The 26,636-nt window shown below is 43.0% G+C and overlaps 1 protein-coding gene across 1 annotated transcript; it reads right to left on the reverse strand.

Annotated features, from left to right (window-relative positions):
• Positions 1-13,700: 13,700 nt before the first annotated feature.
• Positions 13,701-25,487, reverse strand: ZIC4 (Zic family member 4). The gene is made up of 3 exons (XM_075004609.1): positions 25,418-25,487; positions 18,329-18,940; positions 13,701-14,140 (listed from the first exon to the last, which is right to left on the reverse strand). Exons 1-3 carry the CDS (start codon positions 25,485-25,487, stop codon positions 13,701-13,703), a joined length of 1,122 nt encoding a protein of 373 aa, XP_074860710.1.
• Positions 25,488-26,636: the final 1,149 nt, after the last annotated feature.

The following is a 26,636-nucleotide window of genomic DNA, read 5'->3' on the forward strand; positions in this document are numbered from 1 at the left end:
ATCCTGTCACCATCTCACTCTGCCTACTCACTCGTGATAAATTATTAGTATATTTCCACACTATCCTTTCCCTGGAATTCAAAGGCGTCCCTTCCCCACACTGAAGTCAATGGGAATACTTCATTGATTTCAAGAGGAGTAGGGTTGGGCCTTCACTAAGAAAGCAGTAATAGTCAGCATTCCTCTGTGTGTGTGTGTGTGTGTGTGTGTGTGTATTCTTTTTCAGGTTGCAAAGAATAGATTTTTACTCTTTGCTCTTAAACACAGCAGAAGACACACAAAAATCAAAATGTCAGCATGAAAGATGAATATTCTCTTCCATCAAATGTTATGTCCCCGTGTTTAGGATTTTTTTTCCAAGAGCTTGAGCAAGCAAGTGTGACATTCTCAGTAAAGATTTGAAAACCTACAGCATGGCACTTGAAGTCTTATTTTCAAAGAGATACAATAAACGGTAATGTATGAGGCTGGATTTTGAAAAGGATTTCAGGACTCTACAGAATATCGTACGTGGTCCCCTCCCTATTTACAGAAAGAGTGCCCTTTGGTCAAATGCCGCTGTAACAAGCCTGTAACATAAAACAGAAAACTCAACTATTTTTTCAGGTCTATAATGAGGTTTGTTTTATTCCAAAATCTTGCAAATATTTCAGCAGTGCGTGTTAGGAGTTTCACTAAAAGACCTTTGGCAGGGTTGATTACCTACTGTGAGACTTACTGCCACAAACCCCTTCCACCAGACATATTAAATGTCTTACGCTAAGAAAGCAGGCACTGGTCACAATTGAAATCCTGTTTATGGGACAGTAGCACGTAGCAGTTTAGGGAATCTTGCATTTTGCCTCGGAGTCCTTCTGACTGTAAATACCTAGGCACGGTTTTTCTCCCAGAGGTCTTATAAAACTCAAACAACTGAAGTGATTTCCACGTTTGTAAGGGCTTCCTTCCAAAGAGGTACCTCTGTATGTTTGCACTGCTAAACTCTCATCCAGCTTCAGAATTCCAGAAAGCGGGGGAGGGGGAGAGACTACTGGCATTTCTTGCCCTTCTTTTTTGTGAATTGATATCGCTAAGGAATTGTCAGCATGTGATTCCACTTTACCTCAGTGCAGCACACTTTTCCTTATGGCAATATAAAATAAAGAGCTCTGGAATGAGCCCAATGCGTGTACACTCCCTCTCTGGGACGCGGGAGCGTTTTGTGCAAAAGATGGAACTGGCATGGAATTTTCAGTTATTTTAGCAACCAGACCTCAAACAAACTCCAATTGAGGTTGGCTTTTCTCTCTCTTTCTCTCTCTCTTTCTTCCCAGCAGCACAAACTTCTCAGCAGCCAGTGCTGCTGGGGGAAGGCCAGGGGCAGTAGCATTTCTGACTATTTCATCCTCCGGGGGCGGGGGGGCACACACACCCATCTGATTGAATCCCGCCCAATATTTACTTACTTGCTTTATTGGATGAACAACATCCCCACTGTCCCGAGGACCCCCGAGAAGCCTTACCTTGTGTTTTCTGGACGCATTGACCCATCTTCAGTAAACAAACAACCCTCACAAATCTCATCTCAGAATTGGGTCAATTTCCCTAGCCCCATAAGCAGTACATCGCTGTCAGTTGCAGCCTCACCTTTTCCTGTAGTAGAATTCTTATGTAATGTGCCCATTACAATCAGAGCGTGTGTTATCACGTGGCAGGTACAGCTCTTTTGGGGTGCCTTCCTTCAATGGCATGTTTGGGGATTTGTAGCTGAAGCGCTGTCAACAGTTGAAAATAGCAAAAGGTTACATTTACTTTAACGTCCCATGAAAGGGCTGAGGAGGGAGGAAGGAGGAAAAAATCATTGTCAGGGCTTAATAGATTGTTTATGAAATTCACAACTTAGTTACTTATAATTAAGGTTAAAAAAATATATGTTTCTGATGTGCGAACCCTAGTGGGCAAACCAATCGATTAGAAATGAATGGGTGCAATGAAAGGGCTCCGTTGTTTCCTGTTAAGCCATTCATGAGTGACCCCGTTTGTATCTGAAGAGCCATACTTACAGGATATGCAAAAACAAACTTTCCCGCGGTGTTTTGGGGGTGTTATTTTTCTGTCATGCTTTTCTTTCCAAATAGCCAGATGATTTTAAAAAGAAAAACACAGAGAAATGATAAATCGCGTCGCATAGCTAATGGCTGCAGGGCGCGTTTACCAATTCATAATCATTTATTCTTGGTGATGTATGACCCTTACTCTTAAATCTCAAAAGCTTCTATTTGAAGGTGTAAATAGCTTTCCCCCCTCCCTTGCAGTAAACCTTACTGCATTAGCAGTGATTGATCTGCTGTACAATTCGTCCCAGAGTGCTATTTTAGAGGGGGAACACTGGCTTTTGGAGATTAACTGGGGAGTCTGTTACATATTAATGAACCTAGGAGATAGACTAACGTTTTGGTAATTTAGTTATTTGTGTCTATAGCTTTCGCCGTTATTTTCTCTTCGACCCCCGCGGTTGTTATACATCGAATTAAAAAGTGGTCCTCTAGCATCATTTTTTCACTGGCAACTAAACGCCATTTAATGTGAAAAACAAATGTTGACTTGTCTCTTGAAGGAAGTGTGCTTCTTGGCAAGACATCAAAGTGTTTTAAACTGTGTTAGAGGGGTTTGTTAGTGTTTTGTGTTTTTTAACCCGGAGCCCACGCTAATGTAATAAAATAACCTCTTGGTGTTTGAGAAAGGGGAAGAAATGGTATTATGATGCGCTGGCTGCAAATAGGCTTAAATTTACTCGGTTAATTATAGTTAGATCAGAAATGCGATGGCAGCTGTTGGCTAGGATTAAAAAGTTGGTTTACGTGCTAATTAATAAAAATCGATAGATACAGTAAAACTCTCCCTGCAACTCACATGTTAGAAAGTGGAGAAGAAACTTCTGTCTCAGCCTTTTAGGTATATCATGCAAGGAAGTCAGCTTGAAATAAGTTCTGTTAAACCATTGATTTTGATGAGACACCCAGATAAAATGCACCATCTTTCTTTAGGGGCGTAAGACTGGTAGATTCGATGCCGAGTACCCTGCACGTGCTCAGGGTTCAATTGCACACGGCTGAAGCTGTGGTCTGCTGGAGCAAGATCGGAAGAACAGAAGCGCAAGAAAAATATTGGTAATGTCCAGAAATTAACCCCGCCTATAGCCAATTCCCCGCCCAATCTGAGTTCAATGGCAGAGCAATGGCCATCCCCCACGTGGGAAAATATGGGGTTCTAGAACATTAGTGGGGTTTTTAAAGAAATTATGCGGTTCTGCTTCCTATTAGCTCTGAGTTACAAACCAGAGTAAACTGCGTTAGAAGACCATTAATAGCTATTGCTCTGATATTAATTAATTATGCAAAAAAACCCCACCACCACGCTATAAAACAGCTTTTGCCCTGGTGTGACTTATGAACTCAAAAAGCCCAAACCATCCCGCAGTTAGAACAGGTAGGTTAAAATACCCTGTGCGCCTGACATGTGCAAGATTGAAACGTTTTATGCGCCATTTATTGCTGAGGCACGAATATTTAAGCGCAGCTCCCCGAAGGCGTTTATTTAGAGCGGGAAAGCCCTCCAGCAGCCTCCTACAAATGGCCTTGTTTTAATGAAGCAAATATGTTTATCTCCGGGAATCACGCCCCAAAGTTAAGCATTTGTTTAGAACAAACTCAAGAAGCAACAGTCGTTGCAAGAACTTTCCTTCCCCCTTTCCCCCCACCCCCCGAAGAACAAAGTGGTCCTGGGCTACTTGGCCAGTTGGCTAGGAAGGAACTTTTGTTTTCTGGGGGCGATTTATGTTCTTTATAAATATGTGGTTTGGAAAATAAAAAGAGACTTGAAGACGTTGTTACAATGAAAAAGGACAAATTAGAAGACATTTTGTGGGATCAAAGGAGGAAGAGAAAGCGAGTATGGGTATTCAAAAAGCTTGACTTATTCAGACAACCCCTTTGGAACAGAAGGGCAACAAGCGTGTCTTACATTGAAAAGGCGCCTCTATTCAGAGTGCAGGTGCGAGGTGGTGTGGCACATTCTGTCACATTATGTAAAGGTTGTTGGAGATTAGTGTTCAGACTTAATAACTAAAGCGCTTGATTTACATTGGAAAAAAGCCTCCTCATCCGTGAAAGCAAAATAATTTAACGCGTGATCATTTCGAGTGCTGCTGATACCCTAATACTTGCATTGTTCTGGGCGAAGTACCAGAGGAGTGCAGATTGATTCTTTGGGAACCTATCATTTACAGCCACTGAACTCTGCTCAGAACTGGAGGTCTGGAGGGAAGATAAAAGGGGGGGACAGAAAAAGAAAAGTTTCACATTTGAACACAGAAAACAATAAAAATGTCACACACACACACACACACACACACACACACACACACACACACCCTTTCTCCTTATCTGAACACAAGAAGGTTGGTGCCATGAAAAATTTGAACTGAAATCCACACTGTTAAGAAAAGAATCCATCCGCTATCAAAGCAGAAACTCTATCATGATAATTATTCATATTTATGTAAATGTCATTAGTTAGTGCAACTTTCCATAAAAAGATAATCAGGCAAGAACAGTGTATAGGTACTACCTTAAGTGCATGAGTTCTGTTTGTTTCATTCATATGTTAATTCACGTGATGCAGCAAACCCTGTGCCGGGGAGGGGTGGGGGTGTAAGAAAAGACATTTAAAAAACAACGAAAAACCACAGAAGGTCTATGTTTTTAATGTGACGTCGTCTTGTTGTACATATTGGTGGACTGAATGGAGAAGACGTTTGAACTTCTCCCTTTGTCTAACAGACGGTTACACTTGCTGGACTGTTATTCCATATTTTTTCTGCTTGTATATATCAGGTTTAAACATTAAAATCTGATGATCTACCAAAAGTTTCCTGAATGAGTGTGACCCTTTGGTATACAAATATGCTGGGCACCCATTTCGGAACCATCAGAGATAAAGTATCTTTTAATAGGATACCTATCAATTATAATTGCAATACCTTCCCCGCCCTCCTTTTAATATAAGCATTTTATGGGCATTTCCATAAATTCTCTATAAGAATAAAGGCTATAATGGGAACAAGGTGAGAAAGCTGTTAACCATTGTTTCATCAAGAAAAGGTCGTAAGTCAGGCAATTGGTGTCTGACCTGTCAGGATAAGGTATAAAGGCTTTATTCATGCAGTCGCTCACAATTTTCTCAGCTCTCACAAAAGTGTTTTTATGATTCTGTTTTCTTACCTCGTTCCTTAATTAAAAAGCTGAATGATTAGAATAGCACCTGCATAATGTCTGGACGACTCCTGCATACTAATTCAAGAGTCTTTACATCTAGTAATTATAACATAAAATCAGAGATTGAATAAAACAGAAGGATTTTGCCCCTAAAGCCCTGCTAATCCCCTTTTAAAAGAGTCTGCTGAAATAATTCAGAACAGTTTCCGGAAGTTGGATTACCGACTCTTTTTTGACTATTTACAATGAAATGATATTTCACACTTAAAGGAGTCTCTGTATTTCTACAACAGTTTTTTTTTTTATAAAGTTGTCCTGCTTTTTGGACAATAAAAATGAAGTGACTCCTAGTTCCTTTCTCACCTAATGTTTTTCAGCAATTTTTGCTAGAGAAGCTCAATTTCATCAACTAATCGAAAAAGACTGGACTATCATCTGACGTAGAGAACAAAACTTTCCTTTGTGAAACTCCAGATAAAACTATTTTATTTGCTATTTTAGTATGCAACCCTTCCTTTCCTCCCCATAATTATGATCTATCACAATTGGAGTAGGACAGCCTTTATAAAAAAAATCAACAACAAAAAGCTTGTTATTAAAGTTAACAAACCCACTGTTAAGAAGCTAGATGTTTGAATACGGGTTGTTTTCATTTCTTCTCTAAAGCTTTTATAGTAAACACAGAAACATATAGGTCAAATGAAAACGGTACGATTGATCAAAAGGTTAGAGTTATTTTGACTTTCATAAACATTGTTTTTAACCCGGCAGAGCTGTCCGGTATATGAAATCTGATCTAGGTTTGTCATTTTCTAAAGACTGGCACCTGAGGTGTTTGGTCTTCTAGACAGGCAGCCAAGCGGCCGTGGAAATTTGGAATATAATCAGGATGCTCTGTTGAGCACTAATCTACCTACACGGATAATGTTGTTTAGAGAGTGTACTTAATTCTTATATGGTTTATTTTAAAAACAAACGTTCACCTCATGAAGCATGTATGAAAGATTTAGTCTCCGTATGTTACTAGACTGATCACATTTTTAGGTTTGCTAAGCCTATATTCCAGCAATATAACTTTTTAAGTCAATGTACAGAGCGCATGAAAAATAAAATGGTCCAAAACATTATATGAGTTAGTAATGATAAAATCTTGTTGATAATATTGGACAATATAAAAACTGAAATTGGTGTTTTTACTAAAATGTTGCCTTATAAGCAGAAGAAATACACTCAAAATGTATTTTAATACAAGTGATGAGGGTTATCCCAATTAAAGTAAATCCTATCTGACGCTAATATGTACATTTGCAATAGCTTACTCCATATTTAGAGTAGATAAATATTGCTGGATAATACAGATCAGGCGTCCAAGACCACTTCTGACGCAAATGTAGCTCAATGCACCAAAAACTGTTTCCATAAACTCTTGCCATCATGAATACACTCCTTAGGTGACTTCGTTTGTACATCTGGTAAACGTGTTGTTATTATTGTTAATATTATCCTTCCAGTGTATCCGCAAATCTTTTACATCACCCATAAGAAAAACTACTAATGTTTCATTCAACTACAGAAGCAGAGACTTTTGACTAAAAGCTTTAATTGGTTAACAGGCCCCATTATAATCATAGGAACAATGTGCTTTTGTTGGGTTTTTAAATGTTTGGACGGTAGATACATGAGCCTTTTTTCTTGTCCATTTCTCCTCGGGTTCTTCCACTTCCATGTCCCAGATTCAGCATACAAAACCCTAAAAGAGATAGAAGGCGCAAACGTGAAGCTAGGCGGTGCAGCATATGGCTCGGAGCTGCTCGAGCTGGTGTCCCTTCGCAAGGCATGTGGATGACGTTGGGAACGCGGCTCCCTTCCCATAACAACATCATGAATTCGATTTCTCATCATTTTTCTTGCTCCTTCTCCCGACAGTTCCGAGCTCTGCCGCGATCAGCTTCGCAGCCTGCCAGGCGTTTTGCGGAACTGGCTGGATTTTTCCCCCCTGCTTTCCAACTATGAGAATGGAGCAGATTGAATGTGGACTTCTGGCCATAGGGTCTTCCCGGCTGCGCCGACACACGTTTAAAGACTAGCGTGTGGGACACGTGTGTAGATTTGATATCGCCCAGACACTTTTTTCTGGGTAGCGTAATGGGCACACATGGAAGAGCGACCGCTTTACAAAATGCGTACACTGTCCAAGGGTGGCCCTGCGTCAGCGGGAAAGGGCTGACATATCTGTCCTGTCTAAACCATTCGTCATAGGCTAGCAGTAGTCCAAACCACAGGTATGCAAGAGGCAGGCATAAAGACTTCTCTGAAATGGTTTACTGGATACCTGGGGCGGGGGGTGGGGGGTGGGTGAGCCGAGGGGGTCTAATTTGATGCGTACAACTAACGGCTACAAACACACTCGTAAATAATCTTTTTAATGGTGATACATTTAAGCGCGATGTTCCAAAGGGACAAAGTGGTCAACCGACCCAATATTTATGGTCAGGTCGAGGGCTAAAGGGGAGTTGGCAGTACACAGGACCTAGTTTTCCTGTTCCTTCATGTAAGTAGCATATGGGTGGAAACTGTGGTCTTAGTTTATTTAGTTTAGTGATTCATATTTTTATTCTTCATTTCCTTAACGTACAAACGATCTTTTGTTAAATGAATGGTCTTTAATTAATGCGCTTGCACAATGCAGGAGCTTGCATGGGGATCGATGATAGGAAGCAACAGGGGATGAATCCCTCCAAAATGGTTTGTCAGCACTGAGAAAGAAAAGGCAATGTCTATAAAAGGACCACTAATAATGCCCACACGTCTCTCACCATGTTGTCTACGGGGACATTCCATCCCTTGTTGACTACAGTCAAGTGTAATAACTACATGTCTTCGCTCAATCATTATAGCCCATAGAATTGTATACTTTAATTAGCATGTACTGTTAGCCCTCTTTTCCCTTTCTGAGCCAATTTTGTCATCTTTTAAAGTCATTATGTTTTTCTTTTTCTTTCTTTCCTTTTCCATATTCAAAAGTGTTCTGTATTCACAACATTCCTGCCACAAAAAGCCAACTGTATGTCATCTCTATGTTAAGCAACTTCTTTAGAGTTTTGCTTAAAAGATAAACCAATGCGCATGCGCACCAGTCAAGCGGCACGAGGACCGCTATTCGCAGAGGGGTAGGAATGATGCATCAGTCACAACTGGAAGAATAAGATTTAAAATGTCAAGCTTTAAAAATTCAAGGGGTGCTAAACGCTGCAATGCACTAACTTCAGTTTATGGGATATGCACAGCAAAACAAGTTACCTTTAGATTGCTATAAATGGTAAGCTAATTTAAACTCCCTAAAAAGTGATCCACACATTCGTGAGGAAGCTTATGAGTATGTGCAAGAGTAACCATGATTCCCTGTGGTACAGGGATTTTTCGAAATATAAGAGTGTATTTAACATTGATAGAAACGCTGTTTTTGCCGTAGAGCCCTGATTTTGAATCCTAAGTATTTTCAAGCGCATTACTGAACTCCAGAAATAAGAAATTATTTTTGAAGGAGTCTATGTGCAGTTGTAATGATAATCAGCAGAGATAAAGAAAAGAAGATGAGATTAATTATAGGGAACTGGATGAAAAAGCTTTGGATTTCTCTTTCCATTCAGATGTCAGCATTTAAAGTCCAATTTATTATATAGCTCGTCTTGAAGTTTCAGGTGTGAAGACTATCTCAAGAGTCTAGTCTAAGCGTTTTTAAAATATCACATACAATATTATTTCCATTAAATCTAAAATAATAAGCATGAAGCCATATCAGAAACCAACAGACACTATAGGTTGCTCGGAGATTATATGCTATTTTTGTAGGTTGTCTGAAATTACTATTTAACCCAAATGTGTTATTTAAAATGAGGTGTGCATAGTGTCCTGTACAAATGGCGCGGTATAACTTACATAAACAACCTATGAAATACACATTTGTAAAAAAATCACAGAATCCATACTTTTATAAACATTTACTGGAAAAATAATCCAATTACTTGAAACATTTAAAATAATATTTTCAGATACTTAAAACAATATTATTTCGCCACTAAACGTGTGCTGAAATGAAAACATAGACGATAAAGAGTCTGGAAAGATACATAATGTTCCAACATTTTAATTGTTGTACGAGTTACATTTTACGGTACATTTGTGATCATTAGATTTCCCCTTGAACATAAAAAGGAGAGGCTCTTCAATTCATAAAAAGGATCCATTTCACTTCAGCTTTACTCAGGCTTTACTCAGGCAAACTCTCATTGATATCAATGGGAATTATTAGAATTAAAGGATTGGGCTCACAGCGTTCTGTAGAAACTAATATAAAAGTACACTGGTGAGTTACAACTTTAGGGGATTTTTAAAAAATGATTTCGAAACGCATAAATAAAGATCATTATATAATCGCACATTGTAATGTTTATAGAATGAAGACAGAGAGAGAGGCAGTTTGTCTACCTTTACACTTACTGACAATAAAACATGGAAACATATGGAAGCCATCGGTTTTAATGCCTAACAATTTCGGTACACTGCAGTATATACATGCTTAATAGGTATCCCGAGTGTTAAAATTATCACAGCCTTTAATCTTTAAATTTGTGCTGTTGCATTCATTATACTGGGGGGAAAAGACGCTTGCTGGTTACACGCTAGTGTAATGAAACCCGGCATTTCTGCCTTTTCACAAGAATTGCACTTTGTGCAGCAAATGTGTAGGAGTAATTTATTGGACGGAAAAGTACAGGAGAGAGAATGCAGAGATGGACATCATTTAAAAGTGAGAACTGTAGAACAGTCAGGACATACATCCACCTATATATACACCGATAGAGATACACACAGACACATACACATAGGTATGTATGCATATACACGGTTATATAGTTTGCCATTTTCTGTACCCTCCCGGCCCCTCCGGTTATCTTTAAAAGTTTGGTTTTATCTCTTTAGAAACGGTTTAAAGCTAACGGGCAGGGTGAGTTTGACAGAAAGGAGAACAAATCGCTGACAAAGAACCTTTTACGTTTCATCAGCGTTGTTAGGACGACAGGCAGGAATTTCTCAGATAATAACTCCCACTTCAAAGATTTCTCAGCTCAATAGAAATTGGGCCATCCTTTTTATTCAGCCACAAGGGCTGGCACTAAAGACGACTCAACTGTTTGAATTTTTTTTCGTTGTGTTTATTTTTCCCCTATTCACTGGGGTACTTGGATAAAATAAACAACAAGACAATTACTGGAACGGGACTTCTAACTTTCCCCGGACCACAACCCATCGACCATGGCCTCAACCATGCGGATGTCAAGTTCTTCATCCCTTGAGGCGCTTACCACTTTCCAAACCTGCCACTATCCGTCTCACCCTGGGCTGCCACTTTCTCCACAACAGCTTCTAGGCAGGATTTCCCCCTCTTTATTTTTTAATGAAATCTCGAGATGCTTCTAAGGTTCTTAGCTTCCTAGACGCTCCTGCTTCATCACTCTAAGCAAGCTCAAGTCTTCTTTTAATTCCCCATTGTCTGGGGGCGCGGGACAATATTTTTTTACACGACAGACAGTTTTGAAGGAGGGTGTTTGAGCGTTTGGCTACTGCCAAAAATATATCCGCTGCTTAGAGATGCTGTTGTGCAGAGCGTTGGTGCTAACCTAGCATGGGTGCGTGTCCTTTACTGGCAGACTTGCCTTTTGGTATCATAACTTCAGTGCAAAAAATAATCCCAAAGCCACAGCCCACCTCAACTTAGGGCGAAGGCAAACAAAAATAAAAAGTCTGGTAAAGTGTAGGAGGCGGAGGGAGGCTGTTTCTGGCGAGGAGCGGATTGACTGTAGTAAGCTAGCATGAAAGCAAAGGTCAGTGCAAATGTATCTTAATAGACTGTCTCAAACGGAGTGTGCCTCCTTTGAAGGCCGCTTGCTATTGCTGTCCTCATTACCATAGCGATCCTAACGTGGCATGTTGATGCACCATAAAACTCACACTTTCAACCCCAAAATCAGACCCTTTGAACAACCCGAGCTTGATTAGACCGTTCTCCTTTTCTCCCACCCCCCCCCGCCTTAAAAACCATTTCCTCGCCTTTAGAAACTAGCCATCAAATCCCCAACGCATTCTCTGACCGAGCAGAGAGCAGAGACAAAAGTGAGCTGACGCGCCGGTTCAAGCGGGCCTTTTCTTCCTGACTTTCGTAGCCATTTTTATTATGATCTGGAACAAGTGCCCATTCGCGTGGGTTTTGTTTACCGGAAATTAAATGAAAATGATTTAGTTCGCGTCAAACCAAAATATATACTTGTATACACAAGAAAAGGGGCCTGTTAGACGTAAATATTATGTCCTTAATGAAAGGTCTGGACGGGTTCCAGACTTTGCCTTTCACTATTTAAGTATGACTTGCCTATTGCCATAGAAATCCTAACTTACCATGAAGATTCACCCTTGCGAAGAAATACTTCTTTGTGCGAGCTTTCTTTGATGTCTAAGGCATAAGATTCAGGCTTTCAGCTGCGTCTGTCTAGATTACCTTGAGAGCAACGGGGTAGACGTCTGTAACAAGCAAATGAAAAATTAAAGGTGATTAGCCTTCACATCCAAACACTTATGTAAATAAAGAAATAAAGAAATAAACAGCTCTCAAGACAAGATGGAAACACCCTCTCCCCTCGCAGATGGCTTCCATACCTTTTAATTTCCACGGTATAAGTTTCATGGTTTGAATAGTCAGTTGGGAACAATCGTCCTATAGTTTATATTGTTGATAACTACAATAGTTTATTTTTTAAATTTGCCTAGCTAATTCATTAGGTATATCTGTATACATATTCATGTCTCCTGCCTCCATTGTTTGCAAGGCTAGCTCAATTATCAAGCAGCATCCCAACAAAATTGTGTGGGTTCACGAACGCAGCAGTTAGTGGCTTGGGAAGAAAATAAAGATGCACCAGAAGGACTGATGATGTGATCTCTTTCACAACTGTCCAGATTTTTTCTCCCGCGGAGCCCTTTAACACTAACCCGTTACCTGACTGAACAACTCGTAGGGGATTTTCAGCAAAATAGGAAAAAAGAAAATGTTGGCTCAGCCACTCCGCGTTTACCACTCCGTGCAGCCCGCTTTCGGCAACTCGTACCTCTTATTTGCCTACGCTAGATAGCGTTTTAAAACATAATTAATGAATGAATTTTATTAGAGCTGTACCTGGAGCCAGTTTCAAGTTACGCGGTGCCAAAAAGCCCTCGTGGTTTTAGCCCTACGAGGGAATCGTGCAGGTTCGGGGCGCTTGGACTTTAGGTTCTTGGCTAGGATGAACATTCTAAAACCATTGTGTTTTGTTTTTACAAAATTTATTGGTATTATTATTGTTACAAGACAAATGTCGTGCGTTGCAGACAAGACCAGCACAGGTTTTACATGATTCGTTCAGAGAAATTGAGACCGTACAGGTCCTTTCGGACAGTCCCAGCGCCTTCGGATTCAGCACAATGACGTCACCCAAAACAGCCCCCCCCACCCCCCCTCGCGAGAACACGGATTTTTGTCCTCCCCAGAAATCACAAAACCCCACAAATTCAACAGGAATGACACTTTCAAGGGGTGGGGCGAGAGGGGTATGTGTTTATGTATTAAAAGTCATTACTAGTGTAAACTAAAATGGACAATTAATCACTAAGCCACCCTTGGGCCATTTTATTATTATTATAATGAGTGACAACTGGGAGTGGGGATATACTGCACTAGGAAGGAGTACTGAGATTCTTTACAGGAACGTCCGCTGAATTGGTGACTTAATCAAAGAAATTAATTGATCGATTTCATACAATCCGGAAACACAGGCTAGTGTGTGGGGGTGCGTACACACACACACACACACACACACACAGGGAGATAGAGAGAGATTGGTGGGCCAAAGAAACTGTCCCTAAACCTCTATCACAAGATAGCATCGCCAATACAATCTGTACAGCTAGAAATCCGAATCCACACACTTTGGCTCCTTAACAGAAAAAAGGCTTAAAATCGATGCGCTTGTGAACATACGAGACTCAGACGACCAGAAGAGTGTGTAAAAGGATGCAACAAAAGCAAGGAGGACGAACTGAAGCTGCCTTCGCGTGTGCTTGGTACCATAAATGCAGTTTGCCACAGAGGCCTGTTTAATTTACGTTACAGTGTATCTTCTCTTCCGCGGCCATGTGCCAGGGCAGCGCCTCTCTCTCTCTCTCTCTCTCTCTCTCTCTCTTTATTCCCCAAGGGTGGCGCACACTTTAACTATGATCCCCTCGCATGAGCTCGTTCCCTCTACAGTGGCAGTCTTGGTGCAGGGTGGCTGCAGGGCAGAGGCGGAAGAGAGGAACGCATTCCGTGAGATCCGGGCTGCAGACCGTGGGAGCGATCTGGGAAAGGACTGCTAGCTAATCATTGGGCCGGGGCTCACAGTTCGGGTAAGAAGCCTCTGCCGGGCAAGGTGACGGAGAGTGACTGGGAGGAGTTGGCACGCCACTGGCCCCCGAGCTCTGACACACGTACCATTCGCTCAGGTTCGCTGCCGTTTGCGACGCTGCTACTGGCTCAGAGTGGGAACAGGAAGCAGGTGGATCGCGGCCGGAGTCCGAGGAGGGAGACACCAGGGAAGGTGTGGAGGACTCGTAGCCTGAACTCGGCGGAGGGGATTTGCAGTGCACTTTCATGTGTTTCCTCAAGGAGCTGGGGTGGGTGTAGGACTTGTCGCAGCCTCTCACTTTGCAGTTGTAGGGTTTGTCGCTGGTGTGCACGTGGGAGTGCTTCTTCCTGTCACTGCTGTTGGCAAATCGTCTGTCACAGCCTTCGAATTCACATTTGAATGGCTTTTCCCCTGAAAGAACGCAATTAACCAGTGCAGACATTAGTAAAACGGGTGATGGTGTTGGGGGAGGAGAAAGGGGGTTCCTTAGGGTTTTAAAACATGAAATCCCTCAGCATGCCCCTGCGATTTAAACCTTCCAAATAGCCTCTCTACACTAATCTCCCATTTCATTGTACGTGCAAATAAAGAGGGACGCTTTAAAAAACGATCTGAGCAATATACTCAAATGGAATTTAGCAGGGCTGCGAGTATTTTTATACCTGAAGCTTCCAGTCTTTCAACTCCCGTTCTTTTTCGCCCTCACACATGACACACACCGCATTTCCCCCCATCTGTCCTTTCCCCCTTAGTCTAAATTGTTTGCTGGAGTGCGATTTGTGCAAACCACCCGGAAATCGGATGAGGTAGAGCCCAAAGTAAACTTACACGCTCAACGTGAACTGTCTGCCACCAGTCAGTGCTTTGGACAGGAGCAGCCAGAAACGACATTAAATAAATTCATTCCTCGCGTTCCCAGAGCCGCACTTGGAAATTTTGCTTATGGCCTCGCTAAATAAATCCCACCTAACACGGTCTCTTTTCTATTGATTGCGATCGTAGCCAGCTTTTATAAATACAGATTGATTTTATTTTACCGCGTGTTATCGTGCCACGTTTAGAGCACAGAGCCGTCTTAAAAGCAAGTTGCCTTTGAGAGCCCATGTGAAGCAGCTTCCGTGCGAAAGTGACTAGACCGGGGCAAGTTGCTGTTGTCAGGGTCAAGCTCCTTCCCCGTATTAACATATCCAGGAACTGGGGGAATTTAAATGAGGATGAAATTTGATGAAAATATCAGCCACATACAAATGCGTAGAAATAGAACCGTGTTGGCTGAGGACTGCCAGAGGTTAACCCAGGGCTTTCCGCTACTTAGGTTGAGTGTGTGATATATGAGGCGGACTTTCAAGGAAATGCCCCAAAGAGAGTTTCGGTATTAAATTATATGGCTTCTCAATAGATTATGCTATTTGATAATACACAACTGCAAACACGTACGCCAAGGAGCACGAACTTCCTATTATCCGAGGTAAGGTATTGGTATCCGAGGGGCTATTGTTTTTTTTTTCTTTTTTAATAACAGTAAATTATATTAGCTTGCCAAAGAAGCACCAAAATATAAACCTGAACTTATATGGGTTGCATTCTCACACAAAGCCCCTTGTGCACCATCCTGGCGCACTAGGTCCAGAGGACTTAGCCTGTATCAGTATTTTTGCACGTTGTAATGACGAATTTATGAGTTCCTATTTCTTTTGCACACAAAATACCCTTTCGTGCCTTAAATATCAATAGGCAACATACTGCCTTCTGTGCCCATTGCACTCCGGAAGAGTGGGCGAGGGAAGCTCCATATTTAACGTAAGTCTCTTTCGGGGTCTTTAAAACCAATAATTAAGCCCGAGCTCTCACATGATTGTCGCGGTCACTTTTGAACAGACCGCTAGGAAATGTCTGGCCTGATGATCCCAGGCCGCTGAGGAAGGGGTGCAAGGCAGGCTCTGCACGGAAAGCTTTGCTCGCTGTACCCATGTGTGCACGTTCGAACGCCACGTAAGGGATCGGGTTGACCTTCAGCATCTTGAGCTGAGACAACAAATCAAGGATATTAGTGTGGTACAAGCAAGCAGTAAGTTAGGAGACCCCAGGGAAAGGCCTCCTCATAAACATCGTGAGAGTGCAGAGGGAGTTACATGCAGGTAAAACTGGGCTGCTTCGGCTCCTCATTTCTCAAGCGTTGAAAAATGTTTAACTTCGCTTAACCTCTGTGATAGACTAATTAAAAAGCCCCTTCCTACAACCAGAGATCGAAAGGGGCAACGTTTTCTCATCAGCCTGGCTGGCATTCATCGAACGCCTCAGGACCTAGGAGCGATGGGAATATTTTTAAGTGGGCCCTTCTAAGGAGAAGGTTCCCCTGTGTGTAAATATTTAGACTTCAGGGAAAGGGCATTTTAAACGTCCTGCAGTCGGTAGCCGACATGTGAAAAGTTATAAAAGCTACAGAGCAGCGAGGCGTCTACACCGCCATTTTAAAACCACACTTGTAGCTGTGCACAACTCTTCAGTGAAATTCAGTTGGGAGACTGTGCTATAATCGCCCAACTCTGAGAGCGGGGTGAGGTGTTTACAAACCCCTCGCGGGGGACGGGGAGAGCCTTAAACTGCCAATAGCAGCTCTATACTAAAGTCAAAATGCGTGTGTGGCCCCAGGAATCGTTTCCCACCTCACATTTCCCACTATTGTCCCTGGCCAGGTTAAAGGACACGAGAGTGAATTCCGTTCATTCCACCTGCCCCCTGTTATCAGAAACTAGCTAATAAATAGAAGTTAATGGCGAAAAATCTCCAAATCGCAAGAAATCCACCCGCTTTCCCTGCTTCCCAGACTCAGCGAAATGCAGTCATTAATATTTGAGCAGGCAATTATTTTCCTGTTGAATTCAGAACTATCTTCATGAATAATTTGTACAAAGTTCTATCATGGCATCCGAAACATTTTGTTTTTGACAACTTGTGGGTGTTTAAGAGAAACGACGGAACCGTCAAGGCCCTGCAGGATTGTTCAGAAGGCAGCAATTAGGGAGAATTAAAAGTGAAGACAATACACGTCCGCAATTATGATTAATAAACCCAAACCTTCGATCCCTAGTATCTCCTGAACCTGTTTCTCTGATGTAGGTCAGTTTTCCTAAGAATTTAACCATTTTCTGCTTCAAAGACTTCAAACAGTGAGGCCGTTAAAGAGCAGTAAAAGTTTGTTTACTTAAGAAAAACACTGTCATTAAGGGATGAACTGTCCTGGTTAATGGTTCTATCCGTTCTGAGCTAACAAGAAGATGGCTTAGGTATAATTTATATTACATGAGGTCTTTTTTTTAACTGAAGATAAATTATCGAAAGGCTATTAGACTCATAAAATGGAAATGAATATTTAAAATGAACCGTGGACGATGCTATGTAACTCACGATGGCTACTGAAATATTGTTGCTGTATATTTAGAACACATTGTTACAAAATAAGTATCTTTCCCACGCATATTGTGCCTCGTCGAGCTATGGTGCAAAAATGCAACAGCAGCAGGGTCAAGGCAAACACCGATGGTGGGGGAGGGGGAGTTTTATAAACTGAAGAGAGAAAAAAAATCGTTTGGCTGGAAACAGATCTTACAATGGGATTATGTCGTTTCCTTCGCAGTGCATAAGGCTGTACAGGAGGGCCTGGAAGGTGGAAAACCCTATACAGGAACAGATTTAAATTTCCAAGAAGGATTTATTTCTTATCTTCTTCAGGGGGGAAAAAAAAAGCCAGCACTACAGACTACAAACACCGGCTGCTAAACTAATTAATACAACTTCCCAGTCTGCGTTTGTAAGTGCGAAAACTTTCTACTTTCAATTTCATTAATTATAGATTCCTTTCTGGCCGGAAGAGTTCAAAACCCGCTTTGCAAAATCTTTCATCGAATTGCTTTCCTTTCTGCGAGCTAGGACTAAACAGAGGTTTCTGACACATGTCCCAACCTTACTTAACAGTTCTGCAAATGACATTTCAAAATGTACAGGCCAAAACACTATTTTACCTGTCTAGAATCAAAACTTGCAGTTTCCCACATTTGCAAACGCACAGAGACGTTAGATGGTAATGTCCATTAAAAATGTCACTGTTATTCAGCTCAAACATTAAAAACTCCAGCTGACCAAAACAAAACTGTTGAACGAAAAAGGTTGCAGCTGTGTTATTCTCACAATGTTAGAGGCAGCAGCATCCCAGCGACATCAGTCAAAACTGACTAGACAAGCTGTAATTTCTATTGTTCACTTTTAATTTGTAAGCTTGCACAATGATTTCCTTTTCCCCAACTACTTTAGCCTGCCAAAAAATCTCCAGCTAGTGTGAATAGACCTGGAATATCTCTATCGTTCTAGATTTATAAAGATACAGACGAACAAGCATATCTAAGTCTAAGTAAGTTTTAGAAGTTCATATACGTAAATTCTGAAAGCTATTCATTTTTTGAAAATGGAGAAAAAAAGCAAACAAATTTAAGAATGTAATTAAAATTACTATTTGGTGTGCATTCATTCTCCACAACGAAACACTTCTTAACGAGCAAGCTGAACACAATAAAGAAATCAAGGATAGCTTTCCATACTGACCTGTGTGAGTTCTTTTGTGTATTTTGAGATTTTCTGATCTAGCAAAGACTTTCCCGCAGCCGGGGAACGGGCAGGGGAAGGGTTTTTCACCTGTGTGGACTCTGATGTGATTTACAAGTTTGTATTTGGCCTTGAAGGGTTTCCCCTCTCTCGGACACTCTTCCCAGAAACATATGTGATTGGACTGCTCGGGTCCTCCAACGTGCTCCACCGTGACATGAGTCACCAGTTCGTGCATGGTGGTGAAAGTTTTCGAGCACAATTTTTTGGGAGTCTGGTCCAACTCAATCCACTTACAGATGAGTTCCTGTTTGATGGGCTGCCTCATGTAACGAAAGAAAGCACCAGGGCCGTGGTGTGGAGCCAGATTCGTGTTCAGATTCATGCCACCGTAGCTATGAAGCGACGAAGCAGCAAAAGGATCGGTCCTGGAGGCTGGTACTTGACTGAAATGTTCGGACCTGGCGTACATTTCTCCAGGTAACCCCAGTCTTATCTGTCCGTTTAGATGGCCACCTGGAGTTGCATGGGGAAGCTGTTCATGGAGTCCAGAGAACAGCGGGTGATTCGCAGCTTCTGAGTGGTGGTGACCATGGTGTCCCGGGTAGCTACCTGTTGTTGAGACAAACATTCCGTGGTGAGAACTTGGAGCAGTGTGTGGCTCAGTTAGCCCTGGCATGACTGGAGCTGTCAGATCTCTGCGTATTAAGAAGTCCCTACCTGCTGAAATAGCCTGGGCTGTGCGAGACACGGGGTAAGGGACTGCTGTTGACTGCGCCGGGCCAAACGTCCCTGTTTGACTCGAGACCACCTCAGCTTGGCCTGCCATATGATGATGATGGTGGTGGTGGTGGTGCTGGTGGTGAGGATGAGGGGCAGGGCTGAGTTTAAGGGCCGCAGGGTGATGAGGATGATGATGATGATGATGGTGGTGGTGGTGGTGGTGGTGCCCCATGTGTTCAGGCCGGAATGGACTCGGCCCTAGGCGGGATTCCGCGGCGTACTCCCCAGGGTGCGTGGGAGCCACTGAGTGGGGATGCCCGGCGAAGCCCGGGAAGCCTGTCATGCTCTGAGGGGGGTGGAGATGATGATGATGGTGGTGAGGAGCCCCTGCCAAGTCTACTAATCTCAGCGCCGTGTTCCGTTTGGAGAGTGCAGCAGGGTCCATCACTGGGCTCCCCACAGCATCCACGCTCATTAGCTTCTAATTCTAAAGAGTCACCTGACAGCGGGGAGGAGAGAGACAGACCGAGCGAGGCGAAACTCCCCCCCACCACCACAAAGTTTTTTTTTTCCCTTTTTTTGGCTGGGGCCGGTTTGGTTTTTGTTTGTGTTGTTTTGTTTTCCTGCTCGCCTCACCCCTCCCCTCCCTTTCAATGCCTACGTGGAATCCCATAGGCCTGAGAGGCAGCAGCGGGACGCTGGGAGGCCGCTGAATAGAAATCCAGCGACGCGGCTCCTGCCTGCGGAGCGAAACAATCAGCGCGCGCTCTCATTGGCCGCCGCCGGCTCGATGACGTCACGGACGCCCGGCCCCGCTGCAGCCTGAAAAGGTTTAGCCGGCTTTGAGGGGGGGGGAGGTGGATGGAACTGCGCAGGCGCTAAAGCGGGGGCGCCCCCTTCCCGGCTAAAAGCCCCCTCCCCGCCCCCTGCGCACGGTAGCGAGCCCTGCCCCGCGCTGGGTCCCCCATCGGCCTGGCGGGAGCGCGCAGGCCAGGCCGGCTGGGCCTGGCTGGGACTCCCCCGACCCCTGGCTGGCGCCGGCAGGAGCCGGTCCGAGCTCAGCCGTGCCGCCGATCCTGCGCCGGAGGCTCCGCCCCGGACGCCTGGGAGCTTCGAGCCCCGGCTGTTTCCCTGGCGAGCTCCCGGGCTTGCCCGGGCCCGGAGCCGGCCGGCGCGCGCTGGCCAACAGCGGCCTCATTGGCCGCCAAAGGGCCGGGTGGCTTCGGGCGCAGCGACAGAGCTGGGCCGGGGCTCCCGCGAACGGCCCGAGGCCGGGGGGCGGCAGCGTGCACGGCCTGTCTCCCGTCCTTCCCTCCCCGGCCGCGAGCTGTGCAGCAAGCGCGGGGGTGGGTGCAGTCCCCTCTCCCGCCTGAAGGTCAGCCCTGGCGGAAGCAGGGGAGCCTGCGGCTGCGCCTCTCTCCCCTGAGACGCACCCTTTGTGGGCGCGAGTTTCCATGGCTCAAAACGCTCAGATGCAGCTCTGGGGCTCCGGGGCTGCTTTTCCCGTCTTTTTGACTCCTGTTTATTTATAGCACACACAAATCTTCCCAGTGTACGAGCGTTTCAAGGGCCTTTTCTCTCACGGAAAGCAGGACAATGCGAGGAGACGAGTTCTGCATACAGAGCACAGCATGGGAAGCAGAGCTGGGCAACTCTTTAGGTTCCTGACACTTGTTGACAGCACAGATAACTGGTCTTTCTACTTCAGACATAGTCGTTGAGCGCCACAGCAGTCTGACTTCCTCAAATGATACAGTTTGCTAGTTCTGGGAGTCCTATAGCCTCATGCCGCATCTCACAAGCGATTCTTGGAGAAATCCCACGCCACGCATTTAGATGGTAAAAGTTATTTAGTTAGTGACTGCCGAGGTAATACGAGAAATCGTTACATTAAGGATGAAACGGAGCCCTTAAGCCAGAAAAGGAAATAATCAGTCTCTCTCTTTCTGCCACATACGCTAACCATCAGACCTCGACTTTAAGAAAATTAATTAAATACATATAAAGTTCGCTCCCATTTTTGTACTTCTTAGAAGAAAGAAAACACGTTGGCCATTGGATTTACATTGTTAATGAGGAAACTACAGTCTTGGGTTTCTGGCTTTATGGACTGAGGCCTTACAGCTTTAGGAAAGCTGAGGTCTCCTGCACGAGAGAAAGCTTTTGCCTTATTTTTACACGACAAGTATTGTGAGTTAAAAAACGGGAATCCTGGAGAAAGACAATGGAAACAGAGCTCCGATTTTGGGAAAGAAAACACGGCTATAAATAGCTCCCTATAAAGTCATCACAACATTCAATCTTCATAAATAGAATTCGCTCAATAACAGAAAGACTTTTTAGAAATAAGTCAACCAATGAATACATTTTTGCAAGTCCTTGCGGTTTTTATTTATTGACTTCCTATTTACTTGTCTTGGGACACTTTAGAATATTCACCCTACATCTGGAATTAGAAACCCAATGTAATTTTCCGGTTAAGACGCATAATTTTGCATTTCCATCAAAGCTTAACAATTCCTAACTACGTCTATAAGCGATCCTCTTTATATTGAATAGTAAACCAAGAAAACGGTTGGCAAGTTATACCTAAACCGCGCTAGTCTCTTAACACAGGCAACTAGCCAAATACTTGTAATCATAAGTTTGAAGTGTAGGACATATGTAATTATATATGGGACATTTTTATTACTGCTTTGCTTATCCAGCGTTGGCTACGGTTACATATTCCTGGAATGAGCCTGGCTATGACTCTTCCTTCTGCAACACAGAGCTAATATTTAGCTGGATAGTTGTATATATATACCGTGTACATATGTTTGACTTGAGATGATGAAAAATGACAAATGAGTCAATGAGAATCCACATAATTATCCATTCTTACATAACATGTTTACTCAGCCATTTTAAACCACACACCAGCAGTTAGCGCCACAACATCTTAACTTTCAAATCTATTTGCACTAAGTAATGCATTTGACATTCCTGTTCCTGCCCATCTCGATAGGAATGCACAGAAGAGATAAACGTTAGGAATTATTAATCTGCTACTTACAAATATACTGAGTGTGACTTCCAAATATAGCTGTTTCCTCATACCTCCTTAAAACACTTCATCTCTACATACTTGTTATCCATCAATTCTGACACTTCTCAGTCAAGGGAGAAAACATCTGGAACAGTTTAGCAATTAAAAAGGTTATCACCAGTTTGCCTGGGCTATTTTAAAATATTGTGGTGGTTTCTGGCCAAACACTAATGGTTCTGTACTGCCCTTACTTAAATCCTGAAGTCTTTTTTTATCCCCTTCTTCACGAATCGAGTGAAAAAATGCCACTCGCTGTCTGTCTCATTATATGAGATGAAGTTAGTATTTTCACTCCTAGAATTTGTTGTGTACCTTGGGAGTTCTACCGGGCGGGGGGGAAGCCGCACACATGACTAAGAGAAGGCGGAGAGATGAGAAAAGAGGAGGAGGACCTGGCCCGAATCGGCCAAGTTACACACCTCTCGCCGAATGTTTTGAAACTTGAATGCTTGTTAACACGGGCCTTTGGCAGTCTGACCTCGTCTGACCAACCGCTCACTCAGCTGATCTCTCAGGTCTAGTTAATCCCGGCGGCAATCTGAGCTGTGCTTTACCAGATAATCCATCCTCTGCGGGCGATGCCTTCAATAAATGAGGGCTCCGGTATATTCCCTTGCAACGTCAAGTCTGCGGGGCTAGTTAGGGTTTCAAACCACCCGGGCAGTGGCCGGGCCATCCCTCTTTTCTGCTCTTACTGGAGTTCACGGACTTGATGGCGCTAAAGCCTTAAAAAAGCGATTTCGAGGCTAAGCGTAATTGCCCACTGCTGTGCGATGCCATGACAGGGAAAGGGCACAAGACGAAGAGGGGACACCATCTAGCAGGCAGTGGTTGTCGTCAAAGGGGACTGGCATGTGAAGAAACCCCTTGTTCTTCTATCCCCCGCTCACCTGAGGGCCAGTGCCACAAGGGCATCTCAAGGGAGAAAATTTGGAGCTTCAGAAGTGGCAGCCCCAGGAATCAACACTTGTAGACTGATCAATCAGTTTCCCCATCTATGTCCCACACGCCAAAGCGGTTGCTGTGTAAAGTGCTGGCGGATTCTTTCCCTAACAACATCAGAGAATCTGCATCTGATTCGCGTTACAGTAATTCGAAGAATAAACTGTGAAACCAGGCCAGCAGGCCAGGAGAAACCAAAAGCTGGGGCCGCTGCTACAGTTTTTAGAGACGGGGTTCTGGGAATTAAAGTATAAACCTCAGGATACAGTGGAAACCGCTTCTAGCCAGCGCCCCAGCACCCGTAGTTCCAGCACGTATACCTAAAGCTCCCTCTATCCCAAACAGGAGGGGTGATGAATGATTAACAAAAGTAGGAGCCTAGATAAATAACTGAAGCACAGTTCGGGGGAAAGAGACTCATACTACGTATCCACTACAGTATATTGGGAATCAGATGCGCCAGTTGGACAAAGCACTATTTTCTTCTGTGGTTATACAAATAGAAAAATAATTGCGCACGTGTAGTATTGCCTGAGTTTCTCCCATCTGTGCGCGTCCCTGACCACTTTTAGCAAACTCAGATGGGGTGACGATTTCCAAGCCTAATTATCCCCCAAGCTTCGGTGTACTGGATTTCTCTCCCAGGAGTCTGTTTGGCTTCTGTGGTTCGTGCAATCGAAAGAATGAAGAGGACCAAAAAAATAAAAAAAATAAAAAAAAACAAACCCCACTCATTCCTTCCTTCCCACACACTCAGTTGCCAATATCTAACTGCTGCAGCTACATAAGAGCTAAAAATGTCTCTACACTAGTTTGAATAAAACAGGAATAGAGGCCACACTATACTTTATACACTGCCAGATATTATTAATAATAGTAATTAATAAAAATAATGAATAGATTTACAGTTCAACTCTATTTTAGTTTAATTTCAACATAAACCCAACGCATTTTCTAATAAATCTAGTGGTATCCATGATAAATGCCAAACACACTTCTTGACGCGCATGTCAGTTTTGCCGCATGAAAAGAGTGGACGTTTACAGTGCTCTTTACCTCGGGACCAAATTTTGCCCTCTCATACCCAAGTACCAGTCGCACTACGTTTGTGCGGCCGTTTCTGAGCAGAATCTGACCTTTAGTACTTTTGGGAGGTCACCATAGTTTCTCTAGACAATCCATTGTTGAGGCACCCGAAACTTTTCACTTCTATGGAGCTGCTGCTGAATGAATCAGTATGAGAAACGGCAGCCCTTCTGAAATGAGCACTATTAGCTAAAACTTCCATTGAACATTATCACATTTTTACCCCAAGATGTTAAATCTCAGGCTTCATCAGTGACAGTAAGAATTAATCCTGATTTGAAAATTCTAACTGTACTGTTTACTCTGTAAACAGAAAGGTCCAGAACCACGAGCAGAATTTACCCATTTAACCCATTCCTTCAACATTAAACTCGGATTTGGGGCTACAAATGTAATGAGCATGCTGAGTCTTAAGACCGAGATGAAATAATAATCGTTAAAACTAAGAGCGGATGCCAAGGGTACACACGCCTGCATCAAAGTAATATCTGGGTACAGTGTCAAAATGAGTATTTAGAGAAGTTTCTAAGGGAAATTTTCAGCGGGGACAGAGAACATTTCATGAAATTCTAATATATTTCTCCTGTGCTACGAGTCCATTTTTCTTTCCTTTTAGTCAGATCAGTTTGCTTCAGGGTGTTCTAGAGTATATGGAAAATGCAGAAGCCAAGGGGGTAAGTGAAGGCACTTGTGTGTGTGTGTCTGTGTGTGTGTGTCTGTGTTTCCTACACTTTAGAAATAAAAGGTCCCCACGATAAACCAAATCATATGCTTAGTTTAAATAGAATATATCATTCAATATCTCGAGATTAATGTATTCCTGTCAGATAAGATGTCAGTCACAAACTCCTTAAAGCTTGGTAGCCACCACATTGTGAAAGCCTGCTATCCCTGGTAAAGATGATACATATCATGTAAACCCCATCAAGAAGATCAAAGTCTTCTTCTTTAATAGGATCCAATACATGTCAAACCTCATTCCAATCAAATCGCCCGTAAATGAATTCAAGATGAATATGTCATAGAATAATGTGACAGTGCAATCACATAGGGTCAGGGGTTGTTGTTTCAGTGAGAGAGTCGTCAAATATTAATTCTAGAACCTCCAAATGAATAGGCATTGAGCAGGATTAGGCAGCTGCTGGTGGGGCGTTGTGTCGCTGATTTGTGTTTATGCTAGCGTGTTAAACACTAAGATGGGGAAAAAAATGTCTCCTTTGAACTGAAAAAATAGGCATGTTTTAACTTACTTGACTTTTCCAGGATGTTGCTGCAGAGTCGTTTTCTTTTCCTCATTACCAGAGAAGACTTGTGCCTCATTTCCTGACTTTGCCCCTGTTGGGGGAGAGGGGAGGAAAAAGAAAAACATGGATGTACCTTATCAAATGATTGTCTTGGCGCAGGATCCGCGAATCAGGCAGAAAGACACACTGAAACTGAAAAGAGCATCTGATGCTCCCGGAACTCCATTTTTCTTTGGCCCTTCAAATACTGAAGAGCTAAAAATGGAGGCTGCCCAAGAATGCTCTCACATGTTCGACTGAGTAATGAGGTTTCTGGGGTTGATTTTAAAATATATATATGAAAAGACATCTTCTCAACTCTGCTTTGATCTGGCCTTCACCTTCAGGCAGTGTAGTGTAAAGGGGAGTTTCTACCAAATTGAACAGACTCTTTGCTTCTCACTTCTGAAAATTTCATACTGTTTGCAAGGCTCCTGCTCACATCCTTGTCTTTGTTTTTAATTGTACCAGTATGGATTCATATTACAACGTCGATATGTTTCACTGTATGTGATTTTTGACTTCCCAGTTATGTGCAAAACAAACTACTGACATTGCTCATGCCTTAACTTTTAGACAACTTTGCACATAGGTAATCTAGCAATGAGAAGTACGAAATACTTAATTTGGGGCGTAATAGTCGAACCAGGACTCTGAATGTTTCAGTCATTGATGTTTGAAATATAAGCGTGATATTTTACATAAGTGCTTTCAAAATACACCATAATGTTACGAACGAAGGGGGAATCTGAAATCGCGTCGTTCATAAGGGCTTTTCTTTTGTATGGAATTTTTCAAAGCAATGCTAAAACACAGTAAGGAATCTTATTAATTACGGTACTTCATGAGCCTATCATGGATACTCACTATCGTTTTTAAAAATGTACTTCCTCCTCTGCATGTTTACCACGGGGATGAACGTTAGTGTAGGAATCAGCACGACTATTAAACTTCTCCGGAAGCTTTAGCACAAAACTTCCACATGGCCACACCTGGTTATTAAAATAGATCAGTAAAGGCTTCTCCTTTACTGACAGGACTTTTCAAGCTTCTTCTTCCCTGTGAAGGACAGAGGATTGGAAATCCTGGAAAAGTTTAATTGTCAAATAACCGGCGGGGGGCGGGGGGGAAGTGTGTGTGTGTGAAGGGGATGAAGAGTTTAACTTGTTGAAACTTGACCAAAAAA

This window comes from Carettochelys insculpta, chromosome 10 (genome assembly GCF_033958435.1).
Source record: "Carettochelys insculpta isolate YL-2023 chromosome 10, ASM3395843v1, whole genome shotgun sequence".
NCBI classification, from domain to species: Eukaryota; Metazoa; Chordata; order Testudines; family Carettochelyidae; genus Carettochelys; species Carettochelys insculpta.

Bases quoted from the DNA above. Each gene is read 5' to 3' on its own strand.
- ZIC4 (XM_075004609.1), bottom strand. From the start codon at position 25,487: ATGAGGCACAAGTCTTCTCTGGTAATGAGGAAAAGAAAACGACTCTGC. The intron at 18,941-25,417 runs GTAAGTTAAAAC...TCTCAACAACAG, and splicing joins CAACATCCTGGAAAAGTCAA to GTAGCTACCCGGGACACCAT. The intron at 14,141-18,328 runs GTCAGTATGGAA...GCGTTCTTTCAG, and splicing joins ACACAAAAGAACTCACACAG to GGGAAAAGCCATTCAAATGT.